Below are 26968 nucleotides of genomic sequence, written 5' to 3'. Positions count from 1 at the left end.
CTGGATGGGTCAGGGCCATTTTGGCAGCAAAATGGTGGCCAATGCAATATTAGCAATATTAGGCAGGTGGTCATAATGTTATGACCGCCTGATCACTGTATGTCCACTATAAAAAGTCTAATGTACAGTAAATAATCACTGGCGATTATAAAACTGACAAATACATACAAAACTAAACTGGTTGCAAATACAGTAAAGTAACACATTTTATAAACATGACTTTGTAGAAGAATATCAAAAATATAATAACAGAAATTCAAGTTTGTCTGTCTCACCTGGGCACTTCTGTTTCTGCAGATTCTTTTATAGATTTGATCGATTACGACAGACACGTGCTCAAAGCACTGACTGAAGAGTTGGGTGCGCTGGGATTTGACTTGCTCAAACTCCTGATTACACTTCCTGGCTGCTATAGTGCTGGCATCAAAGGCTGAGTGGGAGAGAGGAAGTTTAATCATCAGTCCACATGCTTCACTTAACACTACAACATTCAAAAATCTCAACATGAAAAAAACTGCCTGCTCAGACAGAAGCGGTCCTCTGCTCTGATTCACAAGGAAACCGTTTGCACATCTTATGAAAACAATGCAGTTTTGCTTGGGATTGTAGAAATACATTGCACTAGCAGTTTCAGCTGGATGTGAAAAACTACACAGATTAATAAGAATACCTTCCTTTACTTCCTGTAACTTGTCTTTCACCGCCCTCATTTTCTCCAGGGCTTTCAGGTTGGGGGCACTGGTGCGCTGCAGCACTCCCGCTATGGAGGAAACTGACTCCCTCAGTTTCTCCAGGTAGGCCTCTACTTCCTGCTCAGCTTGCAGACTCTGGCAACACACATTTTTAATGGGTGATACATGCTGGTTCTGCAACTAAAGAGCACCAATAGAGAATAATAATGATCCTGAGGCCTAATGTCTCACCTTAAGCTCTGCCTCCAAGTCAGAGTAATCAATGACTAGTCGTGCCTCTTTCTCATAGATGTTCATGGTGGCTGTAGTGCTTTCAGAATCGGTGTCCAGCTGCACAGACCAGACAAATTAATCATCAGTTATACCAATACCACAGTACTTTAAACATTTCCTTCAAATGATAATTTGAGCTGAACTAATTACCCAGTCCAGGACCGGTGCTAAAATGATCATTCAGGATAGATACCAGCATATCTGTGTCCTACCTGCACCTCACTGATTTCATTCAGGCTCCCTGACAACATGGTAATTTGCAGGTTCTGGATTTTGCAGGCCAGCAGCAAGTTGTGCTTAGCCAAGCGTTTTTGCTCCATGGCTGTCTCTGTTGTCATTATCTCCTGCTGAAGCTTCACCAAATCCCTAGGAGAATTAAAGGTAGAAAACAGAACCACTGTAGTGTCTTTGTTCTTTAATTGTCACAGATTATTGTTACTGGAAAGGGGAACCCTCCTTACAACAACGCTCGCAGTATTATCAGTATATTCTAAGTATGATTAGCAGTAGGTCAAATCGTGACAGTAATAATTGCACAGATGCCAGAAACAGTGGCAATAGAAGCATTACAGGGATTTTACCTGTTTATCTCCTGAAGGATTTGAGTTTTCTGGTCCAACTCAGCTTTGGCAGCAGCCACCTCACTTTTCTTAGCTAAAAGCTGGTTCTTGCATTCCAGTAGCTTATTCTGACCCTCCTCAACCACCGCCAACAACTTCTGTTCTTCCTGCAAGGGAAAATGAGAGCTTGGCTGAAAAAGTCTGCAATGATCGAACTCAAAAGATCCACAAAGGTAGCAGGCAGCAATAACCAGTGTGCTCTAAATTGCTAATTACAGTTTTGGAAGGGATTTATATTCTAGATGAACACTGGAAATTATTTTGCTATGACTGGTTAGTATTTTACCCAATGCAACATTACAGTGCTTTATAACAACATAAACTGAGATTATTACCTTCCTGTGCTCAGTCATGGTTTTCTCTTCCTTGCTGATGGTATCCTCCAGTTTTTGGACCTTCTTCCTCTGTTGCTCCAGTTGTTCTTGTTCATATTCAATCCAGGTATTTAAGCGAGCATGCTGACTCTCAAATTCCAACCTGAGTTGTTTATCGTAAAAACTAATCACAGATCTGGCTGGTAAAGTTCATCACATGTAACAGAGAAAACACTGGTGTGTGGCTGTTATACCGTTTCTTGTCGAGCTCTGTCTGCTGTTTCAAGCGCTCCTGCTCAAACTCTCTGATGCTGTCCACTCCAATCTCAGCACAGAAGTCAGAAAACACAGAGTCTTCCATCTAAATATAGAGCATCTATACTGTTAAATATGCACAGTGTAATCGGCCACAAGACAAGGGCTGGTAAAGTATTTGGAAATCAACCATTCTAGCAGACTGCTAGTAAAGTTATTCAATGAAATAACTTTTTGAAATTCCTTTTTGCTTTTGTAAATGTCTGAGTTATTTTAGGATTTATTGGGGCAACATGGTGGTGCAGTGGTTAGCACTGCTGCCTCACAGTTAGAATACCATCTGGAAGGCCTGGGTTCGATTCCACCTTGCCCCTGCCCCTCTCTTTCTCTCTCTCTCTCTCTCTCTGTGTGGAGTTTGCATGCTCTGTGTGGGTTTCCTCCCGCAGTTCAAATACTGGGGGTTAGGTTAATTGGCTACTCTAAATTGCCATCTAAATTGGATGATTGTCTGTCTTTTCGTGTTGGCCCTGCCTAGGCTCCAGCCCCCCTGCAACCCTGAACAGGATAAGTGGATGGATGGATTGCAATTTAATGTTTAAAAATACTGAAAATTCAGAGACTGAGAAACTGCTCCAACAATTAATTCACTGGTAACCCAAATACAAGGGCAAACATTTCAGGCTAAGAGTGCTGAGAGCAGCACCTGATCAATATTGTATCTGATCTTCTTAATCTCTGCATCCTTTGCCTCCACATTCTCCTGCTGCATCTGAATCTGAGAGTCCAGGTTTGCTAATTCACTCTCCATACGAGAGATCTCCTGAAAACAATCAGCAGGACATGCAAAGTAAATACTGTGAACTCAGTTTATTTCAGCATCTGTGTCAACAACATTCTATATATTTTTGTACCCTTTTAATCCTTTGGACTTAAAACGATTGTGGCAAAAGTATATATGTCAGGGCCATGTTCTCAGTAATAATATTACAGTACAATTTATATCAGAGTTGTGTGTCTCATACCGCCTGGCATTTGGGGATATTTTTCTTCCAAAGGTTTTCCAACTCTGTTTTGGAGTATTTGAGGCGGGTTTGAGCACCCTGAGCCTGCGCTACGATCTGTTTCAGGTCCAACTCCTTCCTCTTCAGCCTCATCAAATCCTGTCACATAACCAAAAAGGAATATTATATTTAAAAAAAACAAAACAAGAATTTCTTATAATTAAGAGACTAAATTTCTTTACTTTGATGAAATCAAAACTTTTATGTTCGTCATGTTTACACATTGTTTGTATAATAAATCCTTGATTCTGTGCCTTTCCCTTCATTGCATCTTAGTATCAAAGATGAGAAAGAGAAGCAAGGAAAGATAAGTCGTGACAACAGGAATTTAACAACATGAGACATCCCTTCTTTGATGCTGTCATTTTAAAGCAATTAAATATGACACAAAGCGCAGCTGCATCACTGTTTTAATATAGTCAAGACCTGTATTTTATAATTTATATCAGATGACAGTGTTCATGATAACTTTTTTCTGTTAAATAAATTCAAAATGTATGAATATATTTTTATTTGTCAGAAAGTAAAAAGTTTTATCATCTTTTATAACTAATAAATGACTATAAAATAAATACATACTGTATTTGTAGACCCTTGGTCCTGGTTTGTATATTCAGTTGTCAGAGACATTAAGGAGTCATAAGACTGGGCGAATCGTAAATGTGAGGTCTGTGGGAGAATTCTCTAATGCCAAAGGCAGCAGTTGTTTATTTAATCCCCCACAAAAACTCAGTTCCACTGTATTTCACCCGTGCTACAATTGCTGCTAGTGGGATTAGACCTAAATCAACTATTTATCAGATCATGAAGAACTTCAAGGAGATTGTTGTGAAGAAGGCTTCACGGTGCCCAAAAAAGTCCAGCACACACCAGGACTGTCTCCCAGAGGTGATTCACCTGCAGGATCGGGGAACCACCAGTACAGAGCTTGCTCAGGAACAACAGCAGGCAGGTGTGAGTACATCTGTATGCACAGTTAGGCGAAGACTTTTGAAGGATGGCCTGGTGTCAAGAAGGGTGACAAAGAAGCTAATTCTCTCCAAGAAAAACATCAAAGACAAACTGAGATTCTGCAAAAAGCACCGAGATTGGACTACTGAGGACTGGGGCAAAATTTTCTCTGATGAAGTCATTTTTTTAACTGTTTGGGGCATCCGGGAAAATGATTGCCTGGAGAAGAAAAGGTGCTACAATCAGTCCTGTTGTTATTAGATTTGAATGGTGATACTATACATGCAGGTATGTTTTTTAATATCCCAGAGACCACTGAAATTTACTAATCTCATTCATTTAGATTGAAACTTCTGTCACTTCTGTAGCCATCCTGAACTACATACTTGAACTTATTTGGACAGTTATTTTGAAGTATTATTTAAATTAACTTAAAAACTGTAAAACCAGGACATAAAAACTGTATCTATAATGCAGAATCACCAGCTGATTGTGATAAATACGCTTAAGAAATATTCTTTCTGTACCCTTCAAGTAAGGTTTTAAAGCGCTTTCTTTCCCCCTGGAACTTTTAGTTCTACCACCATATTTGCTGTTGCAGCATTCTGATATATATTTCAATGCAAGTTATTTGATTGCCAAAAACGTCTGCAAAGGGTATACAGTACTACTGTGTTCACAGTTCATCCAGCTAGCCTCCTCTCTACTTAAGAATTGAGACATCCTTTAAAGACACACTGAGATCCATATCTGTATCAAAGTGAGGAGAAAAAAGGAGGAGAAGAGGAGGCACCAAATACAGAAATGAGAAGAGGCCTTAGTGTGACTCACGCGTAACTCAGTGGTCAGCTGGTTCTTGCGTTCCTTTAGCTGCAGCATGTCCTTCTCATCCCAGCAGCGAGCTTTGGCTCGAAGATTAGTGGAGCCTCCAGAGATTACGCCTGACTTTTCAAACATCGTCCCTTCAAGAGATACTGTCTGCAGAAGACATAACTATTTAAAATTTCTTGTGCTTCTCTCTCTCTGATTGGTGGACATACATGAAGCCAAGTTTACCTTAATGCGCTCCTGTCTATCAAAAGCCATACTCCTGGCTTCTTTGATCGTTTCACACACAAGAGTATTGCCACAGACAAACTGCAACACTTTCCTCAGCTGGGCAGCACCTGTGGGAGCATTAACCTGTACAACATCCACCACCATCTTGGCACCAGGCATCTTCCTTAGTCGTTCATTTAGTGGACTCACCTGTGCACACAGTAGTGATGGTTATCAATGGCAAATCTGTACTGCTTTTTTCTCACTGTGCTCAGTGCTAAATTCCAAACAACCCTTTACTGGGTTTTCTATTTTTAACCAAACCCAAAAAGTCAAACTTTGCTTTAGAAACAGTTCTGACTTACAACCAAGTTGTCAATGGGAAGAAACGTCTCACGTCCCATTCGCTCCTCCTTGATGAAATGGATGCAGTCACGGGCTACCTTCTCTGATGCTACTACGATCGCGTTCATATAGCGACCGAATACCTTGGTGATTGCCAGCTGGTACTTCTTATGGATAGGGCTGCACAGGTCTGATAGACGGCCATACTGGGACAAGAAATGTCACTAATTAGTTAAGAAAGCCTTACATGGATTACACAAGAGGTTTTCTGAACCACAACAGGTATGGATGCAAGATATTAACAAAGAAATGTATTTTTCCCAAGAATCTTTGAACATTCTCTGTGACTATTTACTCTGCTTTACAGAGACCTGGTTACAGCAGGATGAATATGTTAGTTTAAATGAAGCAACACCCCTGAGCCATGCTTTCAGAATCCTTAAAGCCCAGGCCATGGCACCAATCTTCCACTCCAGCTTATTAATCAACCATAGACCCAGACAGAGTTTTAATTCATGTGAGAGCCTGACTCTTAGTCTTGTACACCTTAATTGGAAAACTCAAAAAAACAGTTTTATTTGTTGATATCTATTGTCCACCTGGCCCTTACTCAGTTTCTATCTGATTTCTCAGACTTTTTCTCTGATTTAGTGCTCAGTTGAGATAAAATTAGAGTGGGTAATTTTAAGATACATGTACATGCTGAAAATTACAGCCTCACCACCGGATTTAAACTATTATTACTATAGACTCAATTGGCTTCTCTCAAAATGAAAACAAGCCCACCCACCACTTTAACCACACTCTGGATCTTGTTCTGAAATGGCACAGAAATGAAAGCCTTAACTGTATTCCCTGAAAACCCATTTAAATTTACAATAACAGATTACAAAACAATGAGGAATACATTTTATTACAATAGAAGTCTTTCTGGAAGTGCTGTAACTAAGTTCAAGGATATAATTCCTCCATTATTATGCTCTTTGATGCCATGTGCCAACACAGTGCACAACAGCTACCTAAACTGCACACCAACAGAGGTCGATTATCTTGTTAATAGTGTCACTTCCTCACTGCGTACGCCTCTTTAAACTGTGGCTCCTCTTTAAAAGAAAGCTTCAAATCAAAAGTGCCTGACTCCTTGGTATAACTCACAAACACGCAGCTTAAAGCAGATAATCCGTAAGCTGGAGAGAAAATGGCAACTGCCTAATTTAGAAGATTTTAATTTAGCATACAAAAACAGTTTGTTGTGTTCCATAAAATTAGGAGATCTTACTATTCACCACTGATTGGAGAAAACAAAATCCCCAAGGTTCTTTTAGGCACTGTAGCCAGGCTGACCAAGGGGCAGAGTTCGATCGAGCCTTAGCTAGTAATGACTTTGTGAATTTCTTCACAAATAAAATTTTAACCTTTAAAGAAAAAAATCATTCATAACCACAGATGTATCATTGTGATTTGAACTTAAAAAGCCATTACTTGACCCAGCTATCTTAGCTAATTATAGGCAAATCTCCAACCTTCCTTTTCTCTCAAAAATTGTTAAAAGTGCAGTTGTAAAACAGCTAACTGTGTCATGGTCCCGGGCAGTCTGCCCAGCGTTTTGCGTTTGGCTTTGTTTTTATTGAGTTTTGTTATTGTCATGGTCTGGGGTTCGTGGGACCCTGTGTGTTTTTTGGTTTGGTTTTTATGTCTGTTCTGGGGTTTTTCTTTTCTTGTGGGGTTTTGTTATGTTTGATTTTCTAGTTCCTTGTGTTTCCCTGTGTTCAGTGTCAGGTCTGTGTCTCTGTTTCCTTGAGTCACTTCCTGTTTTATTTTGACAGTCTCATGTTCCCTGTGCTTTGTGTTTAGTTTTGCTTCCCCTTTGTCATTTGGTTCACCTGTCGTCCCGTTGTTTTCACTTGCCCTAATCCCCTTGTGTGTATTTAAGCCCTTAGTTTTCCTCTGTTCTTTGTTGCGTCATCGTCACTGTTTTCCCCAGTGGTTCCCCTCTTAGCTGCGTGTGTTCCAGTTTAGTATTCTTGTGTTTCCTTTCTCCCAGACCTCGTGAGTGTTTTTGCCCTGGTTGAGATTTTGTCGTATTTTCAAGTTTTTGTTTGTTTAAGATTTGAGAGGCTTCAGCAATAAAGCTGTTTTGAGTAAACTCCAGTTCACACGTCTTGCATTTGGGTCCACCCCTTCCCGCACACAGCCCCCCACTGTGACAGTTATTTTCTAGTTTGTTTTGGTTTTCTAGTTCCCTCTGCCCCTGTCTCTCCTGCGTCTGTGGTCTTGTGTTTGTTTTGTCCTTAGGTCTTAACCCTGACCTTCTGTGTTTTCATATTGAGTTTTATTTCCAGTGTTGTGACTAGTCTGCGTTTCTGTCCCATGTCTGTTTCCCTGTGCCATGCTCCCTGTTTAGTTTTCTGTGTGCCAGTTCCCCGTGTCAAGTCTGCGTATACCTTGTTTAGTCACTTCCTGTTTTATTTTGACAGTCTTGTGTTCCCTGTGCTTTGTTTTTTTTCCCGTTATTAGTTTCATTTGCTTCACCTGTTATGCCCTGCTGTTTCCTCTTGCCCTAATTACCTGATGTGTATTTAAGCCCTCAGTTTTCTTCTGTTCATTGTCGTCTTTGAATCTGCTGTGTGTTTCTCCGTCCCTTGTGGCCCTTAGTCTGGCTTCAGCCCAGCCCAATTAATTTTTTTGTGTGCTCATCATTTCAATAAAGCACATGAAGTTCTTTTTCATCATTTCTGAGTCCTGCATTTGGGGTCCGCTTTTTCCTGCCTGCCACAGCAACCATGACAAACTGACCATCTACAGAGGAACGGTTTATTTGAAGAGTTTCAGTCAGGTTTCAGAATTCATCACAGTATAGAAACAGCATTAGTGAAGGTTACAAATGATCTTCTTATGGCTTCTGACAGTGGACTCATCTCTCTGCTTGCCCTGCTAGACCTGAGTGTAGTACCTGATACTGTTGACCATAATATTTTATTACAGAGGTTAGAGCAAGCTGTAGGTATTAAAGATGCTGTGCTGCAGTGATTTGAATCTTATCTATCTAATAGACTCAAATTTGTAAATGTCAGTGGGGAGTCCTGTTCACACACCAAGGTGAACTATGGAGTTCCACAGGGTTCCATGCTAGTACCAATTTTATTTAAACTATTCATGCTTCCCTTAAACCAGTGGTATCAAATCCTGGCCCACACCCCCCTACTTTCGGCCCAGGAATTGAAGTCAAAAGTATAATACAGTTTGGCCGTTTAAGTTAATTCCTTTAAATTTTGCTTTCAACAATTTTCTTGTTGAGTTTGGTGGAAACCAATCTGCCTTATATGTAAGGAGAAACTTGCTGTTCTGACAGAGTTTAATATCAAGTGTCATTCTGAGACTAAACACGGACAGCATGATGAAAAGAACGAGGAAGATGACAGGAAAAAATTAGCTGAGCAGCTACAAAGAGGACTGCTATCCCAGCAACAACTTTTCCACAAAGCCGGTGAGGATGCTGATGCTGCAGCTGAAGCAGGTGACCTGGTCAGTGAATTAATAGCGAGAAAGGCAGTTTCAGAAGGAATGCGTGTTGAGAGTTGCTGATGTCCCGAAAAAGAAGAGTTCGTTCAACAACATGGCTCTGTTGGCAAAATGTGTTTTCGTCACCTTGTTAAAATAATGGCCTAAGACATTTTTTTTTAGGGTTTTCAGAAAAGGCAAAAAAACGAATCGAAACATAGAAATCTACATGATTTAGGCAAAAATAAAACTTTTGTTAAAAAATGACTTTGGCTGTTATTTTAACAAGGTGACGAATTCATTAATCCACACTTACACAATGTTTGCAGACAGAGCACATTGTTGAACAAACGTCTTTATATAATATAATAAAAAAATAGAACGCATAGCATACAACATACATTTTCATTGCTTTCCAGAGCTTTATCTATCCATGACATCAGATGTCACACACCAATTAGTTAAACTGCAGGAATGTCGTAAAGACATAAAGATTTGGATGACCTCTAATTTCCACAGTAGTCATTTTAAATCAGGATATGTCCTTCAATTCACATGGTAAACAAATATGTAGGACTGCTTTCTTGCATTTAGACAATCTCTCTAAAATTAGAAACTTCTTGTCTCAGAGTGATGCTGAAAACCTAGTTCATGCATTCAATACTTGGAAATACTTTAATGCATGGAAAAGCCTTCAGTCGATCCAAAATGCTGCAGAGTACTGACAGGAACTAGAAAGAGAGAGTATATTTCTATCACATTGCCTTTTCTTCATTGGCTCCCTGTTAAATCCAGAATTTGATTTAAGTCTTCTCACATACAAGGTCTTGAATAATCAGACCCCATCTTATCTTAAAGACCTCACAGTACCATATCACCCCAACAGGCCACTTCACTCTCAGATGGCAGACTTACTTGAGGTATTTAAGAGTAGAATGGGAGGCAGAGCCTTCAGCTTTCAGACCCCTCTTCTGTGGAACCAGCTTCCAGTTTGGATTTGGGAGACAGACACCCTCTCTACTTTTACAGGGTTTATACAGGAATCCTAGAGTTCAATTTACTACCTTTTACTACCTCTACAATATTTTTACTACCAGCACGAAATCGAGCAGCAGCTTTTTTTGGGATGGCGGTGGATTCACAGCACTAAGCCATGAAAGATGATAGCCCATCTCTCACCAAAGACAAAACTTTATCCCACTTACTTGAAGGTGTAAATGTGACTTTATCTTGAGTAAGAACTCATACAAATTAATATTCCAAACACATTTCAAGAAGACTCAGGAAATTTGTCTTTTAAGAATATAAACAAAATACCATGAAATTCAAGTTTATTTTCCAATATAATATTGATAACATGGCAAATCCTAAAACTAAATCAGCAGGAATAACATTAAGCAACTAAAGTAAGTTAAATAACATCACCAACTGCAACACAAACAGATGGCAGTGTGAACATGCCCCAAAATGAAAAATTCCACTGCAATTTTAGGAAAAGTGGTAAAACTTTTATCTGTACAATTACATCATTCATCAGCTGATACCATTTAATATTACACTCAGATTGAGAAAGAGCGTGTTGTGGGGAGTGAGATGGCAAAGGAAAGGAGAGAGACAACTGGAGAGATGTAGAAGAAAGAAAATATCCACAGAGAAACATACTCACTTTCACAGACACACACACAGTGTGACAGGAAACAAGCAAGAGACGAATGGACAGGGAGGAGGAGACAGGTGGGGTGAAAGCGTGAGCTCTGGGGGAAGAAGATGGCAGAGTAAAGAAGAGAAATCAAGACATTGAGATAGAGAGAAGGGGTGGGGGGTGGGGCACAGTTACAGCAGTCTCAGTTGTGAGGCCTTCTCCTCAATCTTTTCCTCCAATTGGCAGAGCTCTTCTTTTTTTTCTTTTAGTCTTCTACCATTTTGGACCCGGCCTTTCCCTCAGCCTGCTCAGCCAACTTGTCGGCATCATTTTCAAGTGATTCACAGACAAGGCTTAGTACCCAACGCTGGGTTCTGAGGTCCAACAGCTCCTCCTCTGCTGCCTTCCTCTTCAGAGCATGTGCTGCACTTTCCTTCTTTTTTCTTTCATTCTCCAGATGCAGTCTGTATTGAGATCTTGCAGATGCAGCAGAGGCAAGGAGCTCCTTTGTCAGAGGCACTTCTAAAACACCTCCACAACTGCTGATCCTGTCAGACTAATCGCAGTGATTCCAGGGATTCTTCCTGGAGGTTACAGGTTTCCACCTCTTTGTTGATTGAAAATCCTCTTTCAACAGTGGCTTGTCCATGGGACAGAAGGAGACTTTTGCAAAACTGTAGTAAGTCAGGGTAAGACGTGCTGAGAATTGTGTGAAGAAACACATCAAGTCTCTCCTTCATTGGTTTAAAGGACAGGAAACGCTCATCTCTTCCTTCCATTGAGGCCAGGGTTGTAAACTGCTGAATGATGACATCACCTACAACATTGATAAGGAAAGTAAGATATAATTATCCATGATATTTATGTACACTGGAGTCAACTCCTTAATTGTCCAACAAATAATAGCACAGCTTCTCATGGAGAGTCAAAAGTGCATATAGTAAGTTCTAATAACTGTAAAACAGTTAACACCCTGCAGACCTTAGGGTAAAAATGCAGACTCAGGTCTATCAAGATAACAAATTTTGCTGGGCGATTAATTGTCCCAGAAATTATTGCAATAAACAATAATATTGTCTTTTTCAGACCACCCTGAGTGGCAGAAAACCTAAGGAAACGAGAAGGAGGAGGAGAGGAGTAACTTGATGCACCGGAGTGAAGCTTTTTGTCATCCAGTCTTTTTGGTTAAAGAGATACAGACATGATGAAAACAAACATGCAACTGGAAATTATCGACCTCATTTTAGTTACTGAGCTCATTTTAATTAATCATGCGATCAATTGATTTATTGCTTATCGCGACAGGCCTATGCAGTCTACCTTTGATGACACCCTAAAACATGACCTTCATTAACCTTTGCACTTCTGCTGTCCCTACACATATGTTCTTACCAGCTGGTATGCCACCAGTCAATTGCTTGCCCTGCAGGAACGTCTGCCCTATAGTTTTCATCTGCTTGATGCACCTCTCTGGCTCTTGGTGGATTCTTCTGGGATCAAGGCATGCAATGTTCCTAACTGTAGAAAACTTTAAGGAACATTTCTCCTGCAGTTTTCCCACCACCTTGACAACACTCTCGCCTGAAGTTGAGCAAAGCTCCCCTATCTTGCATCCTGGTTTTCTCTGTAGGGCCTAACAAATAGGGCATATAAAATATCATTCACTATACATGCTATAAATTAAAAACAATAAAACCAATGAAGCATGAGTGAATGAGGAGGCTATTCTCTGTATGCAAATGCTGCCCGTAGGCAACATGTCCATTGATTGAGATGGGGATTACTGTACAATATTTCAACATATTTTATTATATATATATCCTAACTTCTACACTCTGCAATTGTGAACATTGTTAAGGTGACCATTACTAACCACACAATCATGGTAGCTATTTTGCTTGTCACAGTAGGTAGTTAAATAATGCCCATCATGTAATACTAGTTCATTATCTACTTCTTATAGTTTGAAGCAAAGCTTTTACAAGAGGTCTGGTCAATTCTTTATACTTCCTATTTATGCAAACAGCACAATATAGGTATAATCAGCACAAAACTTACCTTAATGGCAGATTCAGCATCCAGGCCAATGTCGATATTTTCAAGACAAACCCAGTTCTTCTCCTCGGACACCTGGATTTTGATCAGTGCAGTGGGCCTATGTCTTCTAAAAGCTCCCTTTTGATAAATTGCCGCAGTCAACCCTTAAAATGACAAGAGAAGACGTTAATCAATCTACAACTGTCAACTGAAAGAATTTATTCACATTTAAATGAATGAGTCTCCCCAGTAATTACAATTATTACCATCAGGAGCTCTGTCAGATCTTTAGCCAAAAAAGGCAGCACGGGCTCATCTGTCTGATATTTAGTCAGGAATGGGCTGAAGGTTCTTGCCACTGACAAGAAGAACTGGACTTTCGGTACCATAAAGTCATCGCCACGTGCTGCACAAATTGTGTCATATGAGGCAGTGTTGGGGCTTGGCACCTTTTTCTTTTCAACAGCATCAATATATGTTAAGAGCATGGGCCATATGTCGACAGCTCTCTCAGCCACAGGAACATTTTCCACCCACCGGTGGCCGCAGAAAGATTGGGGAAAGACAGAGGATCCTGTGGTGCTGGTGTAATCTTCTCTACGCGCTGGAACATTGTGGAAAATGTAGTGCATGGCCTGCAAGAGCTTGTCTATCTGCCATATTGTGAATCCTGCCTTCATTGCATTGTGGAGGGTATGCAGACCACAGCTGCCAGCACGGATGAGTTGTGCATCCCTATGAAGCTCTGAATGTTCACTCTGAAGGAGCTCCAGCATCTTCAGGTTGCCGTTTGGGCCATCCATACTGACTGACAGCAAGTGTCGCATATTGAGTTGTGCAACACATTCCTGTGAATTGTCACAAAGAATACAATATATTAAAAATAGATTTTTGACCTGAGTATTTGGTTATTCATAGAACATTGCTAGATTGTAGCCATGTCCCAGTAAGTATCCATCAAAAAATTGTGTCCCACTCTGTGGTATTCATCTTTCAGAAATACTAAAATCTTTCATCTGTAGATGTTAACATAGATCCCTTCACAGTCTCACTCTCACCCACACACACTTAACTGCACTCCACCATATCAAGGACACAGGCCAAGTCTCTGAGAAACAGTCATTACCAGTGGTCTGACGTCATTTATACTAGAATGGAATTAAAGATATCTCAAATAGGTATTTTGTCTAGTCAAACTATAATTAGAGATATAATGTACTAATACGTCTAGTCATAAAGCAATTTAAGATAACTGGAATGTAAGTGTGGTGAAACCGATTTTATGTTAAAATGGCCTGCTATAGTGATTGTGGCCTGTAGCTTAGCTATGAAATTGCAAAACACATGTTAAAATAGGCCTAAGATAGAAAAACAATAGGAGATCAACTTACTTTGATGTGTTGTAGCAAGTCTTCATCCTTTGCATGTCCAAGAAACTGCGATCCGAAGTATCAAGACGTTACATGATCATCTTTCCACACACGAATGTGAATATCCAGCTGCTTTTTTTTGACCGACTTGTTCAGAGACTCATCGAACATAAGTACAAATGGTCCCGCGTCGTTAATGCTATTCACAAGCAACTTCTTAAAATGAGATGCAATGCCAAACCTAATCATGTAAGCAGTCTTGTCCTTGCCGCATGCAAAACTTTTAGCTATGTCGGAGTCTGTGAACATGTTTTGGAATAGCTCCCCGATGCCGTCATTAGAGGAGTACGAGTGATGCTTAGCTGCTGTGTTCAGGCACCAGAGAACCTCAGTTCTGAGCGGTGACGTTGGTGTCAGGAGGGTCTGCTGCCTGTCTGTGGCACCCGTCACAATGCTGGTAATACTGGATTGCTGCAGAGGTGTGACAGCAATACTTGTGCTTGTCGCTGACTTTGATGCTGCAGTCCTTGATGTAGCACCAAAAAACGAAACAGGGATCTGCTTCTCGCGCGCCCGAATTTGCTGCCGGTGAATGCTTGATGCTCAGTGAGATTTGATCGCCGTCACACCGTTCCAGGTCAAATTTATATTTTTTTTGCACACTTTACAAAGTGCCACTCGATCATTCCTTATGACTGGCATAAGCCAGTCTTTGAATTCTGGGTCATCGAGCCAAAGTTTTGAGAACTTACACTTTCCCATGACGTGGTGAAAAAAAGACTCACTAGACTCAGATTAGATCAGACAGCGGAACCAATCAAGTCTATCAACGTCAGCTCAGGTCCTGCTGAGTAGTTAGTTATATTTTTAATACAGATTTTGTACTTAAACGAACTTAAAACAAAAAGTCTGCATCAGTGGAAAAGTCAAAATATATTGAAGGGGAGAGGAAAAATTTACTACCAAGTCAAATTCTATTTGTTACCTTTTACTACCTTATACTAGCCTTAATTTGAGCTCATTTCATTTACTACCTTTTACTACAGCACGGAAACCCTGATTATAAAAACACCACCTCCAATTAATGTTCAACTACTAGAGTTAATGTAAATAGTGACTGGCATCGACCCAGAGTGTGTGTATCATCAGGGAGGGAGGAACTGGGAGTTATAGAAGAAAAGGAAGTACTCGTCCCTATAAACAAAACTTGTTGTGAGCATGAGGTTATGTATTAGTCTTTGTATTTGTGTGTGCTTAATTGTTTGTATGTGGCAGTAAGAGTGTAGACTAACAAGCCACACATAGAGTCACACAGAGAGCCTGAGATTATGGAAGCATCATAAAAACTAACTTGTTTAATTCTTAATTCAAATAATGTTTGTGTGTCAGAACAAAAAGATGAAGAATGTCTAAAACATTGTGTGGTAGGATTTAAAGATGCCCAGGTAGAGTGCAGCAAGATGCAAGTACAGAAAACAGGCAGGCAGCACAAGCATCATCAGAAGATGTTTTATTCTGCTTCAGTTTGTCTAGTCAGAAAGCTTTTGGGCATGGCCATTAGAACAAGCTCTATACAAATTTTAATTAAGATGCACATACTAGAGCAAACTCATGAAGAATGTAGGAAAGACTGACTGAAAGCTCCAGAACTACAACTATGGATGGTGGAGAAAAAACATGTTTACACTGTTGTCATGGAAACACAGTGTAGCCATTCTATTTCAGAACAGCCTTTGAGCTAATATCAGAAAATTCTGTGAGAACACTAGCATCTAAAGTTGGATACAAAGTAACAACCTTTGGATTATTAGCCAGCTGCTTTAATCTCTGGGCTTCTTCCTGGCCACATTGCCATGGAAATATGATGTTTGCTTATGATTCCGTGTGACAGGAATTCTAACAAATCAAAAGATTCTGTCACATCAAAAGATTCTGTCACATCAAAGGATTGAGCCAACCATATAAGTAGACCACAGAACCTGTGTATCTGCATTCAGCTCTCAGCAAGTCAGTCAGTGCACAACGACAGTGAAGCTAACCTGAAGTGAGAACATAAAACGTTCTTCATGGACGCAAGTGGAACAAACTGCAACAAAGTAAGCAACAGTGAAAACAGACCTGTTACTCTGGATAACAATAATTCAGGAACTGAAGACCTGATGATGGAAGCCCAAAAGGAGGCCCAGAAACCAGTTGAGTACAGCAAAGTCACAAAGGACTCAGGTGACGCGGTCACACTGGAAGCAGGTGAAATGAATTCTTTGAAGGTTCTAGTTTCAGACGTCCCTCTGCTGAAGCAAGAGAAGTCTGAAAAGAACAGCCAGAAGGAAGACATGCCCAGAAAATCCAGGAAATCAAAAGACAAATCAGTAACTCGCATTGTATTTGGGTTACCCCTGATGCACACCCGGCAGGGTGTGAGTAGGAGCTCACAGTTTGCAGAGATCCCTGAAGAATTTAAAATATTCTTCCAGCCAGAGCCTCCCAGAAGGAGGAAATTCCAGGCTGCCACAGATCCCAGACCCCATGCTGCTGAAGGACCCAGACCCCACGGTGGGGCAGGACCCAGACCCCACGCTGCTGCAGGTCCCACACCCCAGGCTGGGACAGGACCCAGACCCCAGGTTGCTGCAGGACCCAGACCCCAGGCTGCTGCAGGTCCCAGCCCCCACGCTGGGGCAGGACCAAGTCCCCACGCTGCTGCAGGACCCACACCCCACGCTGGGGCAGGACCCAGACCCCAGGTTGCTGCAGGACCCAGACCCCAGGTTGCTGCAGGTCCCAGACCCCACGCTGAGGCAGGAACAAGTCCCCACGCTGCTGCAGGACCCAGACCCCACGCTGGGGCAGAATCCAGACCCCACGCTGGGGCAGGACCCAGACCCCAGGTTGCTGCAGGACCCAGACCCCACGCTGGGACAGGACCCAGACCCCACGCTGGGACAGGACCATGTCCCCAGGCTGCTGCAGGACCCAGACCCCACGCTGCTGCAGGTCCCAGACCCCACGCTGGGGCAGGACCCAGACCCCACGCTGGGACAGGACCCAGACCCCAGGTTGCTGCAGGTCCCAGACCCCACGCTGGGGCAGGACCCAGACCCCAGGTTGCTGCAGGTCCCAGACCCCACGCTGGGGCAGGACCCAGACTCCAGGTTGCTGCAGGTCCGAGACCCCACGCTGGGGCAGGACCCAGACTCCAGGTTGCTGCAGGTCCGAGACCCCACGCTGGGGCAGGACCATGTCCCCACGCTGGGACAGGTCCCAGACCCCACGCTGGGACAGGACCGCACGCTGCTGCAGGACCCAGACCCCACGCTGGGACAGGACCCAGACCCATCCCTGGTACAGGACACAGACCCCACGCTGGGACAGGACCCAGACCCCAGGTTGCTGCAGGTCCCAGACCCCACGCTGGGACAGGTCCCAGACCCCACGCTGCTGCAGGTCCCAGACCCCACGCTGGGACAGGACCGCACGCTGCTGCAGGACCCAGACCCCACGCTGGGACAGGACCCAGACCCCACGCTGGTACAGGACCCAGACCCCACGCTGGGACAGGACCCAGACCCCACCCTGGTACAGGACCCAGACCCCACGCTGGGACAGGACCCAGACCCCAGGTTGCTACAGGTCCCAGACCCCACGCTGGGACAGGACCCAGACCCCACTCTGGGCCAGGACCCAGACCCCAGGTAGCTGCAGGTCCCAGACCCCAGGTTGCTGCAGGTCCCAGACCCCACGCTGGGGCAGGACCCAGACCCCAGGTTGCTGCAGGTCCCAGACCCCACGCTGGGGCAGGACCCAGACTCCAGGTTGCTGCAGGTCCGAGACCCCACGCTGGGGCAGGACCATGTCCCCACGCTGCTGCAGGTCCCAGACCCCACGCTGCTGCAGGTCCCAGACCCCACGCTGGGGCAGGACCCAGACCCCACGCTGGGACAGGACCCAGACCCCACGCTGGGACAGGTCCCAGACCCCACGCTGGGACAGGACCGCACGCTGCTGCAGGACCCAGACCCCACGCTGGGACAGGACCCAGACCCATCCCTGGTACAGGACCCAGACCCCACGCTGGGACAGGACCCAGACCCCATGCTGGGACAGGACCCAGACCCCAGGTTGCTGCAGGACCCAGACCCCACGCTGGGACAGGTCCCAGACCCCACGCTGCTGCAGGTCCCAGACCCCACGCTGGGACAGGACCGCACGCTGCTGCAGGACCCAGACCCCACGCTGGGACAGGACCCAGACCCCAGGTTGCTGCAGGTCCCAGACCCCACGCTGGGGCAGGACCCAGACCCCACGCTGCTGCAGGTCCCAGACCCCACGCTGGGGCAGGACCCAGACCCCAGCCTGCCGCAGGTCCCAGACCCCAGCCAGATAACAGCCAGAAGAATGTCAAGAACCCTTTACCAAAGAAATCCAGAAAATCAAAAAACAAATCAGTCACTCGCACTTTATTTGGGTTACCCATAAAGCGCACCCGGCACACTGTGAGTAAGAGGCCACAGCTTGCAGTGATCCCTGAAGAACCTGAAATATTCTGCCAGCCAGAGTCTGTCACTGTGCCCAGAGAGCCAGTTAAGCCCAAGATGAAAATGCCACCAAAAAAGAGGAAATTCCACGCTGGGGCAGGACCCAGACCCCACGCTGGGCCAGGACCCAGACCCCAGCCTGCCGCAGGTCCCAGACCCCAGCCTGTCTTGCCTTCGAAACCACAGCCATCCACATCCTCTGTTGCTGGGACCTCTGACTTAGTGGGAGAAAAAATCTTGGGCAAACATGGAGGACAGACAGCACAGCTAGAAGCAGAAAAGACTGTCTTGCTCCAAGAAACAGAGCAGCTGATAGCAATGCTTGAAGCTGGGGAAAAGGACATTGAAAAAATAAAGGCAGCTTTTCATCAAGAAGTTACTGAAAAAGACGGGATCTACAACGGTGGTTCACTGACAGTTGAACAACTGGAAGCAGCAGTCAACAGGGAAAAAGAACAAAAAAATTAAGACAGAGAAGCTGTTGGCACAACAGGTTGATGAAAATAAGGCTCTTAAAGATGAGCTGGCCCAGGCACAAAAGAAAGCTGAGGAGGAAAAACATCAGAGGGAGGTCACATGTCACGTCTCCTGGCTGAGCACAGCAAAATAACCTGAATGATGAGAGCAGCAGAAATGAAGGCCCAGGAAGACCTCAAAAATAAAAGACTACAATGGCTCCAGGAAAGGTCCTCCATCCAGGCAGCTCTAAGATCACTAAAGGAGTCCACTGACAAGAATATGGAAGAGAAAGACAAATTTATAGCTGATGTAACGAGTCATTTAGAGGAGGCTCAGACAAAAAAAAAAAAAGAAGAGATCTTTGTGGAAGAGATTTCTCCACCTATTTAAAAGATCCTGAAGAATCCCATAAATTTCTCTACCACCGAGCTAACAACTAGCCCCAACTGGTCGCGGCAGATGACCGCCCCTCCCTGAGCCTGGTTCTGCCGAAGGTTTCTTCCTGTAAAAAGGGAGTTTTTCCTTCCCACCGTCGCCAAGTGCTTGCTCATAGGGGGTTGTTTTGACTACTGGGTTTTCTGTGTAATTATTGTAGGGTCTCACAAGATAAAGCACCTTGAGGTGACTCCCCTCAAGGTGCTTTTGATACTAAGGTAAAGACCCAACAACAATTACACAGAAAACCCAACAGTCAAAACAATAGTAATCACATCAATAATCCTTGATGTGATTTGGGGCTCAATAAATAAAACTGAACTGGACCAAAACAGAGCAGTGTTAAATTCAAATATCAATAAAACAATTGGCTAGAAAAAAAAATTGCCTTGTCCTGTCTTGTTTTTTTATGTCCTGTAATTAGGGTCACATTTCCTGTTTGGGTGCAACGGCTGAATTATTTGCAGCAGCTGCTTCTCCGAGGACCAGTGCTTTTTACCCAGTGTCAGAAGATTGTCTGTAACCTTCACTAATACTGTTTCTGTACTGCGATGAATCTGAAACCTGACTCGAACTCTTCAAACAAACCATTCCTCTCCAAATGATCAGTTTCAATGATTTTTGAGAGGAGAGGAAGGTTCAAGATTGGCCTATAATTAGCTCAGATAGTTGGGTCAAGTGATGACTTTTTAAGTAATGGTTTAATTACTGCTACTTTAAAAGTCGGTGGTACACAGCCAGTAGACATGTTGATGGTTTGGAGGAAGTAACTATTGAAGTTTACTCCGAAAGATCAACTGGAGAGAGAGTTTAAACAAATACCAGCAGTGTTGAAAGCAGCTGATCGTTGAGATGGTTATGACTAGGGCTGCAACGATTCATCGATTAACTCGATTAAATCGATTCTAAAAAATTATCGACACAAATTTACTGTGTCGATGCTTCGTTTAAACTCTGCAGTGCTCAGCTGTCTCGGTGTAAGCGGCGCTCCTCACTAGCATTAGTGCTCCGTCGTCTTTTTGTGGGTTTATTGGTGGCTGGCAAACCAACATAGAACTGCATTACCGCCACCTACTGGACTGGAGTGTGAATCACGCGCACACACACACACACACACACACACACACACACACACACACACACACACACACACACACACACACACATACACACACACACACAGATTCCAAAAAGCTCTCCGTCGCTGCGATGGATTTCCTTTAACACAGAGTGGATCATCGCCAGAGTTGCCACCTGTCTCGTAAAATACAGAACCCCGTATGTTACGGGACTCCGCGGAATACGGCTCCGTAACATGCGGGGTTCCGTACTTTACCGGACGGGTGGCAACTATCGCTGACATGCATTTCCACGCCTCCACTGCTCTCTGTGTGTCTGTGTGTGTTGTGCTCGCTGACAATTTCAGCTGTTATTTTTGTCTTTACTTCAGCTGTAGCTAGCACAACTGGTTTGCTAGAGCGCGGGCCATTAGCACTAGCGATGGTTCGGTACCGGAAGGCCCGCCCCCCCAGGACCAGGAGGCTCCGTCAAAAATTTTTTTTTTAATCCCTTATTAGTGACTAAATATAGACCTGCAGTAGAAACGTATTTTTGAGAATGCTTGTGAATACAAAGCATTACAACATTACTCACACATGCACCATGGCTCCCACAGCCACTAGTTTTTCAAAACACTCATAGCAGGCAGCGGTTTTAACTGCACAAGCGCAAAGAGACAGTGAGCTCAAGTGGTGCAAAAGGAACTGTTTTTCCAGCGTCCAAAACAGCAGCTTTTTCTTTTAGTAACCACCATTAAAATCTTTACTGGGAAACAGCTGGAGGTCCTTCATCAAGCACCTGATCAGCAAGTGTTAAGGTGAAGAAAAGAGAACTTTGTAGCTGCTCCATCCACCGCTGTTTGTTCACACGGCGAAAAACTGCAGTACGGAAGTTAAAATATGCAGATAAACTGTTAATAAAAAAAGTATTTCTTATCCGATTACTCGATTAATCGATGGAATAATCGATAGAATACTCGATTACTAAAATAATCGTTTTATGCAGCCCTAGTTATGACTAAGTTTTTCCTCTAATGCTTAAACTTTTATTTGAGAAGAAATTTACAAAAATCACTAGAAAAAAGCATTTCCTGCAGAAAATGCAATGGGAATGCTGACTGATTTGAGCTGCAATGCCTACAAATGCATAAAATACCTAAACCATAATTTCGCCTCAACAAACCTGTCTGAGAGCCGTTGCTTAGTGATAGGCCTGCCCGTGCGAGGGCCTGCCCACAAAATGAAAGGTTGGTTACTATTTCGGAAACTCTTAGCCCTGTCCAAATAAGCACGCAGAACACGAACAGGACACAGCATGTGCAACCTTTGTTCTTCATCAGGAAAAAAATGGTAAATAGACCAGTTCTTATATAGCGCTTTTCTACTCTGAGCACTCAAAGCGCTTATAGAACACGTTTAATTAAGCCATTCACACCAGCACTACCATATGTAACTAAGCTAAGCGCTATTTTTTTTTTTTAAATTGTCTAACATTCACGCACATTCATACTCCAATGCTTGCATTGGACAGCAACTTGGGGTTCAATATGTTGGATACTTTAGCATGCAGCCTAGAATTGAACCACCAACCTTCCAATTAGTAGATGACCTGGTCTACCTCCTGAGCTACAGCTACCCCCAAAAAGGGTGTGGGAAGAATGCTGTCAAAGTAATAGGCACATATGACCCAAGTTGGGCTCTGCTGCCCGCACGCGCGCACGCACGCAGATGCGCACGCACACCGCTGCACGATGGCGCTTCCAGCTTAAACTCAGAGAGCGGAAAAAATGATTTCACATCGAGCCACAAGGCTTTAAAAAAATGACAAACAAGAAAATGAAAGTCAGTTTATGGATAATTTCAGTTACTTTTAGTTAGTTTTGTAAACTCACAATTCAGTTTTATTTAGTTATCGTTTTTTCCTTTTATTTATAGTTTTTATTTATTTCAGTTAACGACAATGTTTTTTCAATTTCAGTTTTCGTTATTTCGTTCGTTTTCGTTAACTATAATAACCCTGCTAGCAGGACCAGGCACAGTGAGGGTCAACCATCTGTTTAGCATATTTTTCTATGTACAGGGTTCGTACACCTTTTCCAGGATCAAATTCAAGCACCTTTTAAGCACTTCCAAGGTCAATTTTCATGATTTTCCAGCACATTAAGGGGTCATTCACAATTATCGACATTTTCCAAAGTTTACTCTTTTTCAGACCCCCTCCCCAAAAGTGTACAAAGAAAATGTTGATATTTTTTCATGACATTTCATTTCTCCTGGTTTGGTGGTATTTTAATGTAATAGGAAGTATTAAAAACACATCCCGGTGTTGAAAAATTCTGGATATCTTGGTAGTAAATATACTCTTGCCTATCCATTAAAACATTGTATTGCACTGCATGTACGCAAAATGTACATGGTTTAGGGGAAAGATCCAAAAAGCTCTCTCAGAGATTTCAGCTGTCAGTTTCCACTGTGAGGAACATAGTGAGGAAATGGAAGACCACAGGCACAGTTCTAGTTAAGGCCTGAAGTGGCAGGCCAAGAAAAACCTCAGATAGGCAGAGGAGAAGGATGGTGAGAACAGTCATAGTCAACCCACAGAGCAGCTCCAAAGACCTACAACATCATGTTGCTGCAGATGGTGTCACTGTGCATCATTCAACTATTGAGCGCACTTTGCACAAGGAGAGGCTGTATGGGACAGTAATGCAGAAGAAGCCTTTTCTGCACACACGCCACAAACAGAGTCGCTAAAGCATATTTGGACAAGCCAGCTTCATTTTGGAATAAGGTGCTGTGGACTCATGAAACTAAACTGCGTTATTTGGACATAACAAGGGGCGGTATGCATGGTGGGAAAAGAACACAGCACTCCAAGACAAACACTTGGTGCCCACAGTAACATTTGGTGGTGGTTCCATCATGCTGTGGGGCTGTGGGGCCAGTGCAGGTACTGGGAATCTTGTTAAAGTTGAGGGTCACATGGATCCCAGTCAATATCAGCAGATTCTTGAGAACAATGTTCAAGAATCAGTGACAAAGTTGAAGTTGTGCCGGGGCTGGATACTTCAACAAGACAATGACCCTAAACACTGCTCAGAATCTACTGAGGCGTTCATGCAGAGGAACAAGTACAACGTTCTGGAACGGCCATCTCAGTCCCAGACCTGAATATTATTGAAAATCTGTGGTGGGATTTAAAGCGGGCTGTCCGTGCTCAGAAACCATCAAACCTGACTGAACTGGAGATGTTTTGTAAAGAAGAATGGTCCAAAATACCTTCAACCAGAATCCAGACTCTCATTGGAAGCTATAGGAAGAGTTTAGAGGCTGTTATTTCTGCAAAAAGGAGGATCTACTAAATATTGATGAAATTTTCTGTTGGGGTGCCCAAAATTATGCACCTGCCTAATTTTGTTTAAATAATTATTGAAGACTTTCTGTAAATCCTGTAAACTTTATTTCACTTCTCAAATATCCCTGTGTTCATCTGCTTTATGATATATTTAACTGAAACTGCTGATCTGAACAACCAATGATTTATAAAGGAAAATCATGACAATTATCAGGGGTGGTTAAACATCTGCATACCACTGTATCATCTGAATAGCGGGTCTTGTGCCAAAAAATGATTTCCAGTATTTTCCAAAAAAATGATTGCTGGTATTTATATAGTTGTAAATTACTTGCTGACGTATGGTCTGTCAAGCATATCTCGAATATTATCTCTCATGAATGATGTCAACTCATTTTGAGTCATAAATAACACTCCTGTCACATGGTAGAAGCTGCAATTTTTGGCAACACCGGCAGATAGTGTTGCCAACTTAGTGACTTTTCCCGGTGTCATCGGGGACTTTTGAAGAGTTTTAGAGATATGCCGTGTTGTTCCAAAAAAATGATTTCCAGTATTTCCCCCCCAAAAATTATTGGTTGTATTTAAATGGCTGTAGATTAATTTTTGGCCTAACATCTGTGAAACATCTGTGTCAAACACATCTCTCGTGAATGATATTATGTCATTCTGAGCGAGAAACAACACTCCTGTCACAGGTAGAAGCTGCAATCACTTCTTGGCAAAGTGCCTTTCATATATTCTTTATTAATGAAGGTAAAAATTATCATTGACATTAAAAATGTCTTTTTTCCTGAGAGATCTGCCAAGAGGGCTGCAGAAATTGCAACAAATGTAACATTATAGTTCTATAAAGGGTAGCCAAAAACGACTGGACTGATTATAATGCTGATACAGTAATGCAGTCATAAATATATTTGCAAAACAAGTCATTTCTTCATTTTATATATAAGCCCTTCATAAATCCTGTGCAGCAGCACGGTGGTGCAGTGGTTAGCACTGCTGCCTCACAGTTAGAATAACATCTGGAAGGCCTGGGTTCGATTCCACCTTGGCCCGGGCCTCTCCCTCTCTCTGTGTGGAGTTTGAATGTTCTCCTCGTGCTTGCGTGGGTTTCCTCCGGGTACTCCGGTTTCCTCCCACATTCCAAAGACATGCACTTACTGGGGTTAGGTTCATTGGCTACACTAAATTGCCCATAGGTGTGAATGACAGCGTGAATGTGTGTGTGAAAGGTTGTTTGTCTCTGTGTTAGCCCTGCAACAGGCTGGCGACCTGTTCAGGGTGTACCCCGCCTCTCGCCCTGTGACAGCTGGGATAGGCTCCAGCCACCCCCCCGCGACCCTGAACAGGATGAGCGGAAGCGAATGGATGGATGGATAAATCCTGTGCGCCACAGTCTATTTACTGATATAAGAAAGATAATACAGTAAAAAAATAAAATCGGAAATCACTTTTTGGCACAACACCAGAAACATGAAAATTCCGTTGTCGCCGTGTTTTGTGTACATACAGCAATACTGCGGCCCTTCCTACGCTGTGGCATCGCCCGGACCTCTCTTCGGCACCGAGGGGGACACCTAACCCCACCCCCGGTCCTCGATTCGTCCTTTGGCGAGTTTTAAGACAGCCAACAGCGAGTTTTCTTACACAAAACTTGGCAGCAGTGCCAGCCGCCAATCACCAGATTGCGTACAAATATAAGCATAGATGACAACACAGCATATAGAATTAATGTACATACCTTCTGAATAAAATCCATCATGGTTTTCTGCGGTTTACTGCGTACGGCTTACATTTTTGATTCAGCTTTTTGGAACAATACTTCCACTTCCTTGTTGAATTTATCTTCGGCGGTTTTGGCTGCTTTCCACACCTGCTGCGCCGCACTCACAGCTTATTCCTGTCTAATATCGTTATTGAGTCTTTCTGTGAATCGATGATGGCCTATTTTAGAAAATTCAATGAAGCCTTTGAATTGATCCGCCAGATCGGAGGCCATATCGCTGCAGACCACAGAACGGCGCAGTGGTGTACAAGTGAACGAGAGCGCCTCCGTGGATGCGCTGAGTTCTACGCTGTTGAATTTACTCGCGAGGAATGACATTATTTGCGGGGATTATGTTTGTAACTTTTGACTTAAAAGTATTCCATATTCGTCTGATCCATAATTGGAGTTTGCAGTTTTCCAGTGAACACTCATTAAAACGGCCACTCTCTGTCTTCGGGGGAGGGGCGTGGTCACAAACAGACTGACAGATCACATGCAGACGGGCAGGCCAGACCCATGCGGAGAAATTTTCATTTTAGACTTTATGACTCATTTTATTTCTCCGTTTCATAAGCGAACTGTTCAACCAGATAGTTATATTTTTATTTACAAAAAAAAGCGGTTACAATTTCAAGCACTTTCAAGCACTATATCCAAAATTCAAGCACTTTTCAAACCTTGAAAGGACAATATTAAAATTCAAGCATTTTCAAGGATTTCCAGCACCCGTACGAACCCTGTATGTAAGAAGAAAGAGATCACAGAAAAGGAAAAAGTCAGATTTTTATCATTACATTTTTTTTGAATTCTTTTAAGCTGTCTTGAGGCCTTAAAACTAATTTTGACATTATCTTCTCTTCATCACCTCTATCTCAGCCTCAGGATTAAAGAGTATGTTTATTTAATAAGTACAATCACAGAGGACAAAGTCTCCCAACTTTCTCTTAAATAGACTGTGTGTCTTTGTGCTCAGTTTTTTGGCTGAGTTTTTTGCAAACATATTTGTCCCTGTTTGTTCACTGTCTTCATTCCCTCACGTCCATTCCGATAGTTTCAGCAGTCTCCCTCCAGGAATTTGCTGACATTTGTGAGTCCTTATATTGATGCTTTGATTATTATTCCTGATTGTTAGTCCCTAACTGATAAAGTAGCGAAAAGCAGCCCTAAGCGCACAAGGACTATCCCTGTCATGCTGAATGTGTGTGTGTGTGTGTGTGTGTGTGTGTGCTGTTTCATTATCCTATTTGCAAATATAA

At 43.0% G+C, this 26968-nt stretch overlaps 1 protein-coding gene across 1 annotated transcript in view; it reads right to left on the bottom strand.

Moving 5' to 3' along the window:
* The window catches only part of smc1b (structural maintenance of chromosomes 1B), a 45847-nt gene that overhangs the window by 3951 nt on the left and 14928 nt on the right, over positions 1 to 26968 (bottom strand). Inside the window, exons 10-21 of the mRNA XM_030732062.1 lie at positions 5570 to 5755; positions 5223 to 5414; positions 4998 to 5144; positions 3177 to 3314; positions 2858 to 2974; positions 2154 to 2260; positions 1921 to 2062; positions 1547 to 1692; positions 1178 to 1331; positions 924 to 1022; positions 671 to 827; positions 276 to 430 (exon numbers count right to left, since the gene is read on the bottom strand). Coding sequence (XP_030587922.1) covers positions 276 to 430; positions 671 to 827; positions 924 to 1022; positions 1178 to 1331; positions 1547 to 1692; positions 1921 to 2062; positions 2154 to 2260; positions 2858 to 2974; positions 3177 to 3314; positions 4998 to 5144; positions 5223 to 5414; positions 5570 to 5755 — 1740 coding nt within the window. The remainder of the gene's footprint in view (positions 1 to 275; positions 431 to 670; positions 828 to 923; positions 1023 to 1177; positions 1332 to 1546; positions 1693 to 1920; positions 2063 to 2153; positions 2261 to 2857; positions 2975 to 3176; positions 3315 to 4997; positions 5145 to 5222; positions 5415 to 5569; positions 5756 to 26968) is intronic.

This window comes from Archocentrus centrarchus, chromosome 6, assembly GCF_007364275.1.
Source record: "Archocentrus centrarchus isolate MPI-CPG fArcCen1 chromosome 6, fArcCen1, whole genome shotgun sequence".
NCBI classification, from domain to species: Eukaryota; Metazoa; Chordata; class Actinopteri; order Cichliformes; family Cichlidae; genus Archocentrus; species Archocentrus centrarchus.
This window is presented reverse-complemented; position numbering and strand designations above follow the sequence as displayed.